General features: G+C 37.0%; 1 protein-coding gene across 4 annotated transcripts in view; it reads left to right on the forward strand.

The window, feature by feature from the left end:
• The window catches only part of CSMD3 (CUB and Sushi multiple domains 3), a 1,152,075-nt gene that overhangs the window by 1,012,855 nt on the left and 120,749 nt on the right, over positions 1 to 18,471 (forward strand). For 3 of the 4 annotated variants that reach the window (XM_054020295.1, XM_054020294.1, XM_054020297.1), the window contains 3 exons: positions 9,620 to 9,805; positions 10,999 to 11,193; positions 12,974 to 13,147. In XM_054020295.1, the coding sequence (XP_053876270.1) occupies positions 9,620 to 9,805; positions 10,999 to 11,193; positions 12,974 to 13,147 (555 nt within the window). The remainder of the gene's footprint in view (positions 1 to 9,619; positions 9,806 to 10,998; positions 11,194 to 12,973; positions 13,148 to 18,471) is intronic. The other variant, XM_054020296.1, reaches the window with a different exon arrangement.

An 18,471-nucleotide genomic window follows, 5' to 3' on the forward strand; every position in this document is an offset into this window, starting at 1 on the left:
CCAACTTTATGTATGTATGCATGCATATATTTATGCATGTATTTATTTATTTATTTATTTTTGGATGGTCAGAAAAGTTCTCTCAATTTATATTGTTGGTTTGTTTTTCATTTCTACATTTCTCAGTGTTATATGTTTCTATTAGGATTAATATTAGAAGGGCCAAATAACTATTCCATATTTATTCATGATCCACCAACTATAACGAACCCGAAAGTACTAGAATACATGAGATTTCTAATGAAAAGTAAATGTTTTTTTTTTTTAAATAAAACTATCTGATGATTTTGATGTCTACCTTAATATTTTGAGCCTCAGATTGATTTTTAAACTTAATCATTTGGGACAGAACTCTTCAAATTAACATTATATTTAGCATCTCTTGTCTTTGGAATTGCATGCCAAGGTACAGTATGATTCCTTAATAATGAAATGGAAATGACTGTGTGGTTAACAGTTTGGTTTACAACATATATGTTCTTAAGAAGAATGCTATTGTGTCAGTAACATATATCTTATTGTATAGTAAACTATTAGGAATATTCATGAAACATGAAATGTGCTGTCTACGCTTTGTTTTCTTTAAAAACAAGGAATTCATATTATTCTGTTGTATAAACTTGGACAAAATAATAATTCTATTTTACTATTCATGCAAGGTTCTCAGACCTTATTAATCACACAAGTACAGAAGCGGCAGACCTTCATTAGGGATGTGCCAACCAAATACTTTAGCTGCTTATATGTATGCAAACACTATGTTCCTGCTGATCTATGGAGAGAAGTGAAATTCAAGTTTGTTTCATGTTAATTTTCCACAAGTAGTTTTGGGGAGCTAAACCTTTCAACTGAATTTTTTTTAAACAGAAGAGTTCTGTGTCTGTATTATGCAAAACACCATGTCAAAAGCTGTGATTGCTCACTGTCTATTAAAATATTAAAAGCATGAATGTTTTCCAAATGTTCAAGTGCTCAGAAATGAAGTGCAGGTGTTACATGTGCAGTGTTATATTCTTTTAACCTTCCTGAGTGTCAGAGGCTAAAAATGTATGAGGAGTATCTTCATGAGAGCTAGTCATGGATCTTGATCAGATTTTTAACTACATATCTCAAATAAGTAACTTTGTGTTAAGAAAATAGTTAAATCTATTAAATGGAAATACTAGTTGATTTTAGTAACTATATGTTTTAAATAGTTTATTAATGGGCGTTGTTGCATAATTGGTAACTAGTTGTAAAGAACTAGTTGAAAAAAATATTTATTAATTGCTTGGTATTCATTCATTGCACCCACTGGTGATGTATTCTAAAATTTAATAAGATGTTTATGTTAATTACATACCAATTAATTATAACTAAGTATTTAATGAAGGTTAACTATAATTCAAATTATGGACTTGATTTGCCCCTTGGTTATATCTGCTTCCATCATGTCCCTGTTTGTAGAAGGTGGTTGCAGCAGTGTTATGTCCTGTAACTCACACTCTATCAGAGAGTTTACATCCTGCCCATGCTGCCCTAAAGGTAGTTGTTGCTGGTTAGGCTTTGGCCAGAGCACCAAGAAGATGAGCTGATTTAGTGCAATTCCTGGACATCACCACATGCCCTCAACTAGGGGTGAACCCTTGCTGGTATAGGGCTGATCCCATTTACTCTCGTGAATTTGTAACTCCTGGCACTAATGGCCCATAGATAACAAACACAGTCAATAAACTTCTCTAATGTTCTTTAATAATTGGTATTTACTTGGAGCAAGATTATGCATTTCACACTGTTCTATGGAGTAGCAGCACTACCCTAACAACAGTAGCTGCAGCTTCTCTGCCTAATGGATCATGTTTTTTCAGAGCTCTCTGGCACTCAGAAAGAGTACAGACAGTCCTGCTATCCTCTTAAGGATGTGCAGCATGTGCCTACCTGCACGGACAGCCAGCTATGATGGTTCGTGAGGATGGATGATAAGTTCATGGCCCTGTCTCTTGCCCTACCTTCTCTTCCATTTATAGGGTGCCTAGCAGAGCTAGTCTCACTCAGTTCTTGTATTCATCCAAATTTAGGAACTACAATGAAGATCAGTAAGTGCACACAGACAGAAAGTGGACTGGGAGCCCTTCTATGCACAGCCCTTCTTGAATACCAGTGCAGGAGCCAGAACAGAAAGTCACCCTCATGCTATCCTGTTTAAGGCAATGCAGCTCATGCAGCTTCATTGTACGCTGCTACATACCTCCTGTTCCACATTAATTCTAATCAGCTCTTGAGTGGAGATTGTCATTCAAGTCAAATTGTGACAAATTATAACAACAACTTGTTTGTGTAAACATCTACTGAGAATCGGGATTATGCAGCCAAACACATCACTTCTGACACAAGTGGCATATGAATCCAAATCTCCAGAACAGTTTCACAATTCTTTATTGTGGTTCTTTGTTACCCTCTTCCATTGTTACCAATATTCTGTCCACATCTACTCACATATTTTTACTTTCCACAAAATCAATGCACAACAGATGATTTAAATTTGTCTTCTCTAGACTCACCTTCATTTTGTAGGTGTGCAATAGTTGAGACATTACTTTAGCATTTTGTTTTGTGGGTAATTAAATGTGTCCCAGTAGTCTTAGTAGTCCTTTCAGTAGTGTTTTTGTGAAGAATGTGACACACTATGATACTAGGTAAAGAGGGATATAGTTCTCAATGTCCTTAATCTTCACTTGTCTGTGAAAAAATAGCTCTGGGTCCAATGTTCTAAATAGATAATGCCACCCTATTCTCCACGTCACTTCATAATGTGTCATATGTTGCGGAATCCAGACAAACAATTGTTAACATTAGAGTAAACATTTTTTCTTTATTTTTGTACCGTGTTTATAATTAAAATATGTCCACTTGATAGAAAAGACCCAGTGTAGCAGCAATGGATTAAAAAATTAGCCCTACCTCAAACTGAAAAGTGAAGCAATTAACTGAATCCCTGCTTTGAAGCCAGTATGAAAACATCCTTCCTCTGGCTTGAAGAGAACCAGACGAATCCTGTCTTAGACATTAAGCTTATTATAAACTTCAGGCAAATAAATGATGTGCATTTGTAAAGTACACTACAGAAATCACAATGTGAAATGATTGTCTGAGTGCCTGGCCCAATTTTTAGTGACACAAATCCTCTGCATCCTGTATAAATCAGTAAAGATTCCTACAATTTACTAAAACCCATAATAATAAAGCTTTGAAAGAGCAAGCAGGACTACCATGGCCTTTTGGAATACAATTATTATCTTGCTTCAAGTGTAAAAATTTGTGTGTTTACAAGAAAACATAGATCCTCAACTTCTTTGGAGGTTTTTTTTTTTTTCTTAAATAGTTTTTTTTCAGTCGGTTATTGATTACATTTCTTGAATGTTAGACACTTTATACCAACATTGCTTTATGTTTAGCTTTATTTATTTATTTAGCTATTTATCTCACTGATAAATGTTGCTTTGCACAGACAAATCAATATTATTGTTAATTTGCATAATTTCTTGTGCTGGTGTTGGGCACGGTGCCTTGGGGCTGAAATCTAGAGAAAATGTGTTGAGCAAACAAAGCAAATGACATAAAAGAATATCTAGCAGAAACCCCTAACTTCTCAATGTAATACTTTGTCATGTCTGCAGTGACTGGTATGCCAAAGATGCAAAACCATAAAAGAAAAAAGAATTTACAGGATTTATTGACTTCACTGTTAAAATTACACTGTTTGTTGTACTATGCTGTAGCAATGCATATTTTTCTCAGATGGACAGCATATTTGACAGGCAGAATACTGAAAAACCTTTATACTGTATGAACAAATACCTGGGGTGCAGCAATGTATGACAAATATTAGTATCTATTTCTATAATTGTTTGAATATAAGGTTGTTTCTGGTTTACAGGAGTTGAATCCTCTTTTTACGGAATATGAAAAAATATAATATTTGAACTATTCATATCTTTTGTAAAGTGTAGTACATTTATTCCAGATAACACAACTGCACATGAGCAGTTGGACAGATTGTCTGATTGCATCCCAGATGCCAAAGAAATGTCTGATAATTTTGATAGTGGTAGCAAAATAATTTACAGGAGATTTCTTTTTCTTCAAAAATAACATTAATTTAGTGAAAGTAAAAGACCAATGCACATATTCCTGTATTTAGTTAGTGCAGAAAATAATGTTCTACTCTTAATTCTAGCTTGCAACTAATGGTTCCAGCAGAAAGGAAAACCACATAAAATCCACTTAAGTGCCAAGAGTTATAAATAAAAGAGGAATATAAATACAAGTTTTTCATTATCTTAAACTTACGAGCAAATTCTCCATTCAGGGCTGGTCCTATTGTACTTTTGAGTTTATATGTATTTTTGATTTAGTTGTCTAACCACTTGTCAGATCTAATTGTACTTAAGTTGATGAGAAAGAGGCCTGGATGTTGGTATTGGTTCTGTATGTGCAGTCCATGTTAAACTGCAGTCCCTTCTGCCAGTCTCTGGTTGTTCTCCATAGGGAAGCTACATGTTCAAGATGGAACCCCACGTACATGACAAAAGCACAGATCATGACAGCAAGGTTTGCATTCTTAAGAAAAATTCACAATATCCTGGCCAGATGGAGAAAAGCAGTTTTGCTCACTTCTGCTTTTTGGTGATCTAAAAGCAAATAGCAAACCTGACCTTAACTTACAAATGATGGCAGAACAATCTTAATGAGAGACAGAGATAACCTCCAACAACATTTTTTGTTCTTTCTCTGACCCTTCATGATCACCTCAGTCTTTTCAGGATGAAATCTAAGTCAGCTTGCCCTTTTCCATAAACCTGAACAAAAATGGAAGACTAGACCCTGGTTAATAGTTGGATAGATTGTCAGTGTGATGAGACAGCTTTCTGTGCAGAAGCCAAACAGATGCTTCCATTAAAACAACTATTACTTAGCCTTACAGTCTACATCAGCAAAGGACTCACTGCTACTCCACTGGACTTCACTAGCCAGAAATGTGAGGATTTGATTTATCATTGTGCTGATTGGTGCTTAGATTCAACAATGATGGGGGCTACGTTAAGACCAAGTTAGTGGGTTTTTTCCCTTTTATCTTAATTGTAAATTAGTTGTAACTATGCATGTCCATTTTTGAAAGCACTCTGAGATTCAAGGATGAAAATTATTATAAAATTATCAAGTATAACACAATTTTTGTGTTCACAGTTTATGTTGTAAATGAGATTAAATTGAGAGGACAGCCAAGTCCAGAATGTCTAGGAATGCTATTTATATAACCATGTGAAACATGGTTTTTTAATTCTTTAAAAATACATTAATAAAATCTAGTTTAATTATCTTAATAAGTTAAAGTGGTATTAATGAATCAACATTGCTTAATTGGTTATATTGCTTTCTCATGATGGATCAAAATGAAAATGATTCTGTATGATTGAATTGATTTTCATTTCCTCTGAAGAAAGGAAAGCAATGAAGCAGTCACATTTATTTTAGTATCTTTCTCTATTTGCCTTACAAAATTACTTTACAAAACTAGTCTGCTTCACACAAGGCCCTCTCCCCTCGCCCCTCCCCACAAAAAAGATGAAGAAGCTGCAAGTCTGTTTATAGTACAAATTGAACACCAGCAACTGGTTAGGGCATTGACCAAGGACTCAGAAGACCTAGGTTCAATTTCTTGTTCTGCCACAGACTTCCTGTATTATCTTGGCAAATTATTCTCAGTTCCTCATCTGTAAAATGAGGATAGTAGTACTTCCCTAAGTCACAGAAGTGTTGTGAAGATAAATACATAAAAGATTATGAGGAACTCAGATACAATAGTGAATGGGGCCAGATATATAGCTAAATAGATATAATATGGTGCAACTGGAAAATAATTTTGCCTTCACTACCAAGGAAATTTTATTTTTTGGTGTGAAGGTCTACCTGGGTGTTTCTTAGAGGTTTATTCTTCTCAGGAATGTAAGGGAGGCCTAGCCTAGTGACAGCTCTGTGCATTGTCATATGGGAGATTTAGTTTCTATTTTTTTCTCATATTTTCCCCTTCCAAAATCATCTGAGATTCCTTTGGAGATGAAGTGTTTAGCACCTGCATGGAAAGAAGTGTCTTATTACACTGATTCCTCCATATTGTTAAGATCAGCATTTACAAAGTCCATAGTTTGCAATGAGGTTTGCTTGTTTGATCATGTTTTTTTTTTATTTACTGATTCTCAAAATACAAGCCACAATGGGTCTTCCAGTCATTAGTGCAAATTAGTGAGGTTTTATTGTAGCATATGTGTTTGAAATAATAAGAAATCACCAAACGTAAGGAAGTTTTAATGTCTGAGAGTCAAGTCAAGTATTTTGAACATCCTAAACTATTTTTACACCAGTAGTCATCACATCTGAGAAATCAGTCACTCTTGGAAGAACACTACTGTTTCTGAAATTGTGACAACACGGGATTGATCAGCACTGACCAGTAAAGGATTACCATCATTCTAAAAGTACCACTTTTAGGGCCCGATTGTGCCACCTAGCTACAGCCTTCAACTGTGGGGGTGAAAACAAAGCTGCACTGCTCCTGGAGCAACTCCGGAAGGAATTATGCACCAGGAAGCACAGTCCCTTGCAGAGCTCTGAGCAGCATCACCCCTCTTCTCTAAACACCGCACTCACTGGCTCTGAGCAGCATCACCCCTCTTCTCTAAACACCGCACTCACTGGCTCTCAGTTTTAGTGCCAGTTCAAGACTTTGGTATGGCTCTTCAGAATCACCAATAGATAGCTTCCCAGACATCCTCTCTATCCATGATCTGACAGTACAGTTATTCCCCCTCTGAGACAATACAGCTAACAAATCCCAAGACACAGCACATGGAAGCCAGAGATAAACAAGTCTCAATCAAGAGGGATTGATTGTTGAATGATCCTTTAGAGTATATTAGTCTAAGCCAAAGTTTCAACAATTGTGGAGCTAGCTACACTACCTACTTTTTTTCCCCTAAATTATTCCACGATAGCTACTGTTCATACAAATAAACAAAAAAAAACTACCACCACTTCCTGGAACTTGGAAAGGGTAAAAGGAAACTAATGTCCACTATGGACATTATCATGCAGATCCTATTCACCTCATTGAATGCTTAGATGCTATGGTAAGAAGCACTTCAGAAAACTTCAGGTATTCCTATTTGAAAATTATTCTACAGTAATGGTGTATTCATCAAAATGGTAACGTACATTTTACAAGATGAGCAGCATTATTTAGATGCAGTGAAACATCTGCCATTTCAAGTCTGTCACCAGTTTCAGTAAGTACACTTCTATCAGTAACGTTGTGTGTTAAATTGATGGGGTTATTTCAAGGGGAAACTACTACATCAACATCAGGTTTGTGTGTGACACTTTATTAAAACTCAGAAAGACAGGAATTAGCCTCTTGAGACTCAAAGGTAGTTATAGTAATGTGTTTTTTTCTCATGGACAAAAATTTCCATTTTTACACATACAAGATTTATGTTCACTGAATGCTTGGAAAGTGATAGACCAGATATGACTTTAATGGGTCTCATATTGCACGTGGATCTTTGTTTACTCATAATGTTATTCCTATCACTGCTCTAATTTACAGTGTTTTCTGTGGAAAGAAAGCATGCATAGATAGTATGCAGGGTTTCTAAATAAATGTTGAATGTAAAGAAAATATTTTCTTTAGAAAATAGTGTTTTAATCAGAAAATATACACGTTAAGTAAAATATTTCCTAATTTAATGTTTCATATTGAATACTTGAAATAACACATTAAAATATTAAAATATCAGCACCTCAAAGCTTAGCGCTACAAATGTACATCTTTACTCTGAATGGCTGTGGCTTGGTAATTTCTGCTATCTTCTCTTTGCACTCTGTATGCTTTTTCTCTCCTCCTCTTTTCTGCTCCGAAGCCCTCTCTTATCAGATCTCTCTGATTCTCTATTTTGATCTCTAGTTTTGCTCTTCTGGGTCCCCGCTATCTTTTTACCTTAAGATTCAGCATTTAGTATAATCCACTTATGTCAGTTTGGTCTGCTCCTGTTAACAGAGTCGTTAAGAGATACAGAATTTTCTTTATGACTGATCTCATATACTGTATACAGTGAAATGACTAAATATGCTAGGTAGAAACATGCTTCTTCAACAAACTGAGGGAGTCTTTCACCTTTAAGACACTATTGTACAAAGGAGAAAACAGGATTAGTTAAAGAGCTCACTCAAGCAGATTGCTGGTGCCTGTAATTAATCTAGTATGGCATTTTTCCCCATGCAGCAAATGCTAGTTACAAAACCAGGAATGGATCTAATGGTTTTTGCAATACTCAACCCGGATGATACCATTTTGATGGCCCATACTTTTGTTTTATTTATATATATGTAATTTATATATGTAATATTTTCATCCAATAAAGATAGTCTTACAACTCATTTATGATCCTTGTAATGATCAAATCTCAGACAGAGATTAGATGCTAGGCTGTATAAATCATGTCATCAACTATACATGACTTATGAAGCCAGACAAATCGTATACGAAGGATGCAAGTTATATAAAGAAATCTGAAACGACAAATGGGAAAAAAGGACTAATAAAAGTATATTAACACCTGAATTTAAAGTCCCTGCCACACAGAGGCTGCTAAAGTGAAGAAGAGATTCAGAATTGGTTTCTTAGCAAAAGAAACAGCATTGTGTGCTATCTGTTCTTCTCTGCCCCCCACCTTGCTTTTTAAAAATAACAATACTTCACATTTATACAATTCTTTTCATCTGTTGATTTTAAAGTATCTTACAAAAAATGAGAAAGCATTGTTATTCCAATTTTACAAGTGAAGAAACTGAAATATAGAAAGTTTACTGCAGTGTTCCCCAAGATTTTACTTCATGCCCCCCCTTATCCCTTTCCACCCCCCACTCCCCCATGCCGGGACTGGGAGCAGGGCTTCGGCTCTGGGGGGGGGGGGGGAGACGTGGACAGGGGTAAAGGGGCCGAGGCTGGGGCCAGCAGCCAGGGCCAAGGCCAGGAACAGAGCTGGTGTGTGGCGCTCTTTCCCCGGCCCCAGCTGCGCCCCTGAACTTTCCTCCATTCCCTTCTAGGGGGGTGCATCCCACAGTTTGGGGACCTCTGGTTTACTATAAGTGTCTTGCTCAAGGTCACACGGCACATCAGTGGGAAAGCCAGGAAAAGAACCAGCTCTCTAGAGTCTCAGTCTAGTATCCTATCCATAGGATCGTGCTGCTCCTGTTATTCTTCTCTTCCATACTGCATCATCATTCATCATTCTCTGCAATCTGAAAGGATAGCTAGAGGGTTACTGAACTATAACTCTCATTTCCTCCCCAACCCCAGATACCTTTAAAAGGACAGATTAATGAGCCATAAACCTCCCAAGGTTTAGTTCCTTTGAAAATTTAGAACCCATGAAGTCTGTGTGGTCTTAAAATATACACTAATAAATTACTAATCCCTCCTCACAAGTATATTAATGTTGTGGCATGATACTTAAAGCATTTGAGACAAGATATTACTTATCACAAAATGGTAAATAACATGTTTGTGTTTCTTTTAATTCAGCAATATCTTGTGGAATTCCTAAAGCTCCATTAAATGGTGGAATCTTAACTACAGATTACTTGGTTGGCACCCGCGTTACTTACTTTTGCAATGATGGGTATAGACTATCATCCAAGGAGCTTACTACTGCAGTCTGCCAGCCAGATGGTACATGGAGCAATCACAATAAAACACCTCGTTGTGTAGGTATGTAGCATTGAGAAATCCTCTCTAAGAACATTCCTGTATTTTATTTTCATTAATCAAAAGGAGCTCTGTTTCAAATTATTTAAGAGTTCTGTTTTTGGCTAATTAATACAGTGAGTCATTTGAGTACACTAAACTTGTTTTGATCATATATATATGATCATATGATCATATATGATCATATATATATATATATATATATATATATATATATATATATATTGTGCAAACTGCTGTGACAGTTGGAAAATAAATGCATTATAGAATACATTAAAGTTAATAACTCAGTTTCAAGTCCTTGGCATTCCTGCTTCAGAAGCTGGCAGGAGCCCCCTGGCCAAGTCAGAATCTAAGGCCACGGAGTCTTAAGGAGATCTTAGACTCTCCTAATCACTTTCTGCCTGGACCTCAGGGACAGCTGTGTAGCACCAATACAGATTGCAACCCCCCACCCCGTGCTAATGACCCCACATCACCTAGATTCCAGGAGAGGACACTGAGGAGGAAATGCACATGCAATTCCCCAGGGACATGTGGATACTTCTCTGGCTATAAATTAGCTATGAAAATCCAAATGGGCCACCATGCTGAAGCAGAAATCTCAGCCTAGGAAAGGCGAGGGGTCCATCCAGATGTGGATCATTCCCCATCCTATGGAGTTTTGGAAAGGGGAAAAGATGGGTGCCTCTAGAGACACAAACACGTACCCAGCAAGGTAAATTTAAGAACCTTTCCTGATATCTCTTTGTCCCTCAGGAAAAGGGGATCAGCAGCAAGAGAAGGCTTCTTGTGAGTCTTGGGGATCTAGTGTGCAAAACCCTGCAGAGCATGGAATAACTATGGTGCTCCCTCACCATGCTGGGCCTTGGGATGACAGGAGGTTAGGAAGGTGGTGGGGTACTCTCATTTGTTGTGGGGAGAAAGAACGTAGGATCCAGAGATGGGGCAAAAGTTCCTTTTGCCAAGAAAGATCCAATGTGCTAATGACCACATACATAAGGATTACAGCTCAGCCCTATGCAGATTATGAAATCAGACACAGACTCCAAATAGGAAGCTGTTATGGTTAAAATTTGACACTGAATTCATAGGAACAAATATTCATTATTTCATATTCTTGTTAATTTGTACTTCCTGAGCCACAAATACTGGTCTCATAGGGATTTTTTTGTTGATTTGTTTTGTTTTGTAAGTTGTTACATGTCCAAGCATCAATTCCTTTACTTTGGAACATGGGAGATGGCGAATAGTGAATGGCTCACATTATGAGTACAAAACAAAAGTTGTTTTTAGCTGCGATCCAGGCTATTATGGTTTGGGACCAGCATCCATTGAGTGTCTTGCTAATGGAACATGGAGTTGGAGAAACGAGAGGCCTTACTGCCAAAGTGAGTATACATTGTGTGTAAACCTTCCTTGTAGGTGGCACATAGAAAAATATTTTCCCCCAGTTTAGTGGAATAGCAGAACCCGTCCTGTGACAGAATTCCCTGGATAGGCCCAAGGCCAATCTTTGTAAAGTAATATATACTATTGTTAATGAAAATCAAGATGATTACATTTATGGTAATAGGGATGTGCACACCCAATTGTCCTCTTGAGGTGTCTGTCACTAGTACAGGTACACAGAGGGGGATGAACAGAGCACAAGGTTTCTCTCCACCCTACCCTGCATACCCCGTGCAAGGATCAGACACAATAGCTTTCTGTCCTAGTGAAGTATAGGGACTGTTCTCTCCTAGAGCCAGTAGTGGTACAAGCCACCCCCTAAAGATCAAGAACTCTGACTAGGTGCACTAGGAACATGGTACAGCTTTCACACTCACTTGAGACAGCAGAGAAGTAGGGAGGGACTTTTCTTTAGGAGCTTGCTTGGGTTGGTGAGGATCTGCATCATCTTCACCACAAGCTGGTATCCTAATAGCACCACCTGGCTGCATGGGCTTTAAGAGAGAGAAGTAGTGAATATAAAGTATAATGGAGACAGGTACTTTAAAAAAAGAAGGCTAAAATATGTAATCTTGTGTGGCTAAATATAGGCACTTATGAGAATCAGGCCACTTTTATAAAGGAGCATTATGCCCCCATGTTTGAAAGGTTTGGACTTGTATCATTATCTGAGGACTACACAACCAGTATTTCATTGTTTTCCCCTCTAAAGAACCAAATAACTACCATTCTTCTGGAAAGTGGTTCAAAATTAGTGTTTATGGGTGCATATACATATAAAACCCCTAACAAAATGTACAGATAAGCTCATATACAATATTTATAATAATCCCTATTTATGAGAGAACACAACTACAACTATTAATAGACAAAGGACTCCAAAATACAGTTTAAGATATTTAATAAATTAGATATTTCATAATTAAAAATTATTTTCATCTTCTTGGAAATTCCAGACTTAATTTGGAGTTCCCCCCTCCAAAATGGGAGTTCTTTTAAAACAATTTAGGCTCTCTGTGTTGAAATATTGTATGTAAATCCTGCTTTGACTCTTCCAGGGAGAAAGTATTAATTCATTATCACTTTGAAGTGCTATGTATAACAAAATCCAATCCTTCCGTATTATGCTAAGGCCTCATTCATCTAACTGTACACCTAAAGTTTTTCAGAGTAGCACTAAAGTTAATTTTCCTAATTGCACTATTTCCATTTATTAAAATTTTTTAAAGAGAAAACATTGTCTTCTTCTAAATCAGAAAATTCTCTGGATTGTGACTAAAATAATGGACTTACTGAACATAATTCATCCAATATTAAAACTCTGTGTTTTATAAATGCTAGGGCATGTGATGTACAATGACGTACAAGATACAAATTATATAATATATCCTCTGTCCAAAGAAACTCAAATGCACTGTTTTACAAAAATAATAACAAAGTGAGCATAGAAACGTTTATATTTCATTCACAAAAACTAGATAATTAAATATCAATGATTTTTTGTTCGTTACAATTTTCTAACCGGTTTTAAAATATTTTTCAAATGTTGAGTGAGAATCCTCATGACATATTCTTTATTTTGCACACAGATTTCTGTATCCATTTTCCCCACAGATCAGAATAGACTACCCTCTGGTGTTTATTTTAACCAGTCAAAAATGTGTATTAAATGTTTTTAGTGCGATGCTCAATACAAAATGTGTATTTTTTCCCTTAAAGTTATTTCTTGTGGAGAACTTCCTGTATCTCCCAATGGGAATAAGATTGGAACTCAAATCACATATGGATCTACCGCTATATTTACCTGTGATTCCGGATTCATGCTAGTTGGCTCTACTGTAAGGGAATGTCTTTCTTCTGGACTCTGGAGTGGAACTGAGACCAGATGCTTAGGTATGGAAACTGTAATAATGGCCTGTCTGCCTTCTTTTACAACCTTTCTTTAGCAGGCATCAGCAATTGGGCTAAGTCAACAAGGGCCTCTTCTTCCATGTACAGAACTCTTATGACTGTGATGAGTCCTATTTTTTCTTAACAATAGATATTTATGGGGGGAAATCTACAGTCCAGTTAGTGTTTATTGACTCTATCCATCCCTATGCTTTACAAGATTCTCAAGTTTAAACTAAAGGACATAAATGTACCTACATTCCTATTAATGGACCTAGATGTCCATGTATGTCTCTTTCAAAATCTACTCCCGAACCCCCCACATTGTGAGCAGAGTTGAGATGCTTTTTGAGGATTTCTTCTGTGCTCAGTGGAATAATTTCAAGGACCCATTTCAGTGAATTTTGATTCAGCATGTTTTGTTCTTGATTATTTTGTTGACTTTATTAGGACTGCATGCAATTAACATTTTCTTTTCAACAGAGGTCAAAGTGGTGATAGTGTTTTGATTTTTGAATGTAGCATTATAGTCCCATTTTCTCTTATTATCCTTGAGGTAGTAGGTGAGGAATATTAAAATATCCATAAAGTGGGATTTTCATAACTATCGAGACTAGCATCCTTCAGTAAAAATGCAGGTTTCAGAGTAACAGCCGTGTTAGTCTGTATCCGCAAAAAGAAGAACAGGAGTACTTGTGGCACCTTAGAGACTAACAAATTTATTAGAGCATAAGCTTTCGTGGACTACAGCCCACTGAAGAAGAAGGATCCGAAGAAGTGGGCTGTAGTCCATGAAAGCTTATGCTCTAATAAATTTGTTAGTCTCTAAGGTGCCACAAGTACTCCTGTTCTTCTTTTTAGTAAAAATGCAGTACATTTAAGGCCTGGGCCAGCATACCAGTGGGAGGATTCCTTGTGTACAGTTTGCTGATATATTTGTACACTATTTTTTTTTCTTTGGGATGGCTGTGTTTCTGTAGCTCAGATTTTCTTCCTGTGCCAGTCTTCAGCTAATACATCTCTAGGCTTCAAATGATTCATGGATGAGCAAAAGAGTTACCTGTATATCCATAAATCTTTAGTAGATTTTTTTTTTGCTGACTCATAGTAGAGGGGAATGTGTTATTTTTATTTGTGTTTCCTTTCAGTTTAATATGCACAGCACTTGACAGAGAAGAAAGAGGATGTCGTTATTTGATAAATGTTTTTCTTTAAATTAAAAGATATGATGAGGCAGAATATTTAAAAACTAAAAGCTATATATACCCATACCATGTGTAGATTCAAAATCTACTGAATTTTTCTTCCATAATTACCTGCTTGTTTATTAAGGTCACAGCTATTATAGATTTGGAGAAATGAGAAATGATTATGAGAGAATCATTAGTCTCAGAAATGCTAACTTCTTAAAAAAGCTTAGAAAAGCTTGGCTGTTACTTTTGCAGAGCATCTTGAACAGATTCTTTTTAATCAATTTAAGCAAAACAACTTCTTGCCAAGTAAGGTAGTAAGTGTTTTAAGTCCCACTTTTATTTAACTTTGCTTAATTTTTGCCTGTAGAAACATAGGACATTACTAATAATGAGCTTGAAAATATTATCAGGTTATACCATCTGTAATGAAAACTTGAAAGGGATAACCTGAGTTGACCAGTCTTATATGAAATATGCAGTGACACTTTTTTCCCTGAATTGTATTTGTTATTGTTAAGTGACAACACTGTAATATCCAATAGTAATAAGTTATTGACAAGGGGTATGAAAAGAACAGTATCAAAAGAGTTTAGAGTAATCAGAAAAAGTAATAGCTGAGTCAGAGTAACATGAGCACCAGAGTATGTTCTCAAATGTATTTTAAAAATTTTAATTCTGTCAATGGTACTTTTTCAAAGGAGGAGGGACAAAATGTTACTGATAGAAATGGCAGACTGGGCACAATGTTACTGTAAAATTTGACAATGGTAACAGAAGCTGGTGATAGGAGAAATATATCAAATGGAGACAAGTAACACTCACTCAACTTTGTTGTTCTCAGAGCAGTGCCCCTGCTGGCTGCTTTTTGAATTCCATATGTTTGGGAGCGAAGTGGAGTTTTTTTCTTCAAAAAACTGTGATAGGTTCTATATTACCTTCCCCAGAAAGTAATATGGTGTTGACTGATGGGACTGTGGTACTGAGAATTGATTGAAGGACAGGTATTTGATTAATTAAGTTGGAAAGATAGTAAACAGATGGTTTTGGAGAGAATGGGGAAAAAAATAGAGGGAGGCAAATAGTGAGCTATGACAGTCTCATAAGGCAAAAAGAGAGAAGAAGATAAAGGGAAGGTTGGCCAAGAGAACAAAATATGGTCATGGACATGGACACGAGCAAAAGAAGACAGAACATAGTACAGAGGGAAAAAAATAGCTGATATAAAAGAGAAGAGTAAATAGGGAACTGAACTTTTCAATCTCACAGACAAGGCATAACAAACAATAGTGTCTGGAAGTTGATGTTAGAAATAATATTACATTGAAATGATTGGTTTCAGAGTGGTAGCAGTGTTAGTCTGTATCAGCAAAAAGAACGAGGAGTACTTGTGGCACTTTAGAGACTAACAAATTTATTTGAGCATAAGCTTTTGTGGGCTAAACCCCACTCCATCAGATGCATGCAGTGGAAAATACAATAGGAAGATATATATACACAGGGGACATGAAAAAACGGGTGTTGCCATACTAACTATAACAAGAGTAATCAGTTAAGGTGGGCTATTAAAACTTTTGTAGGGATAATCAGGATGGCCCATTTCCAACAGTTGACAAGAAGGTGTGAGTAACAGTAGAGGGGAAAATTAGCATGGGGAAATAGGTTTTACATTGTATAATGACCCATCCACTCCCAGTCTTTATTCAAGCCTAATTTAATGATGTCCAGTTTGCAAATTAATTCCAATTCTTGTTAGAGTCTGTTTTTGATGTTTTTTTGTTGGAGTATTGTGACTTTGAGGTCTGTAATCGAGTGACCAGGGAGATTGAAGTGTTCACTGACTGGTTTTGAATGTTATAATTCTTGATGTCTGATTTGTGTCCATTTATTCTTTTGCGTAGAGACTGTCCGGTTTGGCCAATGTACATGGCAGAGGGGCATTGCTGGCACATGATGGCATATATTGGTAAATGTGCATGCGAATGAGCCTTTGATAGTGTGGCTGATGTGATTAGGTCCTATGATGGTGTCCCCTGAATAGATTTGTGGACAGAATTGGCAACGGGCTTTGTTGCAAGGATAGGTTCCTGGGTTAGTGTTTTTGTTGTGTGGTGTGTAGTTGCTGGTGAGTATTTGCTTCAGGTTGGGGGGCTGTCTGTAAGCGAGGACTGTCCAGTCTCCCAAGATCTGTGAGAGTGAGGGATCGTCCTTCAGGATAGGTTGTAGATACTTGATGATGCACTGGAGAGGTTTTAGTCGGGGGCTGAAGGTGACGGCTAGTGGGATTCTGTTACTTTCTTTGTTGGGCCTGTCCTGTAGTAGATGACTTCTGGATACTCTTCTGGCTCTGTCAATCTGTTTCTTCAGGGAGAGGGTAATTAAACATTGCATCAGTTTACCAGTTGTGGTGGTGGTGGTCTCACTGTTGCTTGGAGTCTTCTAAATGAGATTAGATTTTTTTTTCTAACAAATATGTTTAAATCCAGTTTTGGGTTGGATGGTCATGGTAGTAGTTTCTGACCATGTAATCTATCAACTGTCCCCTTCCTTTGTCAGCCATGGGGAGAACAGAATTTCCTGTATTACCCTCAACATTCTCAAAACACTTGCAGCTCTGCATTAAGATAAAGCCAATAATTAAATCTCATGCTTCAGGGCTCCAGTGGTCATCTGCAGAGGTCACAGAGGATTTTTTTCTCTAGTACACAGTTGGCCAGATGTATTCTGGGTTTGTTTGTTTGTTTGTTTTCGCCTTCCTCTTGAAGCATCACAGATTGCACACAGAAATGGGACACTGGATGGAGTGAATCAGTGCTGTGAGGTGGTACAGAGAACTTTCTTTGTTAGATGCCTGGTTGGTGTCTTTTGCTCACATGTTCATGGTCAAACTGATCACCAGATTTGGGGTTGGGAAGGAATTATTCTCCAGATCATATTGGCAGAGGCCTTGGGCTTTTCACCTTCCTCTCCTGCTGGCATCATCTGTGTATATCTCACGTAATAAATTCCATTGCTACTGCTTCAGGCATTGGTGGCCCCTGGATCTCTCCTGTTCTCTGGCAGTGGCACGCAACAGTTTAGTCTCCTGAGCATTGAAATGCTTTAGTCTCACTAAAGTCATTGGGCTCAATATAGGGGCATCTGGATGAAATTTAATCAGCTGTAATACAGAGGAGGTCAAACTAGGTGATCTGCTAGTCTCCTCTGGTCTTAAATTTTGTGAAACTGAAAGTGCAGTGGGAAGGAGAGTAAGAGGGAGTAGCTAATTCACTGTGGAAGGGAAAGAGTTAAGTGAGCTGGGAGTGAGTAAACTGGTTGAGGTGGAGACAGGAATGACATGTGGGAGCAGTGAGAGAAGGGAGAAAGAAAAGTTGGGTTAGTTTCTCCATTACCTGACCTCTTGCATAGTCTTTTAAACTTCTGCCAAGTGGCTATGAATCATTGCCAGATCAGACTGGTGGTCTTTTATACCCACCTTACACAGGGGAAAGGCCCCAATTCAGTAAAACATTCCTTTTCAGCAAAGCTTCCATGGAATCCAATGTAACTTATGCACATGCTTTGCAGAATATGGATGAATATGAGCTCATGCTTAAGTGGTTCCCTAAATTGTGACCCAAATTACTAGAAATGGTACTAGCAATGGAAAATCAGGCAGCTGGATGGGGAAGAGAGAAATAATAAAGTTTTTAATGGGGAAAAGCTACAGGGAAACTTTGGGGAGATAGGGCAGAACTGAGGAGTTAGTCTACATTTGTTGGTTTGTTCATAAAACATAATTAGCTCATGGCAAGCAAGTCTAGTATTATAAACAAGTACCAGGTAGGTTTCCTCTTTTTAAATTTAAATGTTTGATTGTTGGTTTATTTATTTACTCTTTTTTGTGGGAGATGGATAAACTTTTGTTTTTGTCTGTGTGGGAATAGTTATTGTATACTCTTTTCTTTGTATTTCAGATTTAGTATTCTATTTACATATTTACTTCTTTATAATTTTATATTTAATACTTGTCACTGAAAAATAATGAAAAATAAAACATTCAGTAAATTGCACCTGATATTTCAAAAATCTCCCAATCACTGTTTAATCATTTTCCCCACCACAGTGGTCCCATAGCCTTCCCACTTTTGTTTGCCA

This window comes from Malaclemys terrapin, chromosome 2 (assembly GCF_027887155.1).
Source record: "Malaclemys terrapin pileata isolate rMalTer1 chromosome 2, rMalTer1.hap1, whole genome shotgun sequence".
Classification (NCBI taxonomy): Eukaryota; Metazoa; Chordata; order Testudines; family Emydidae; genus Malaclemys; species Malaclemys terrapin.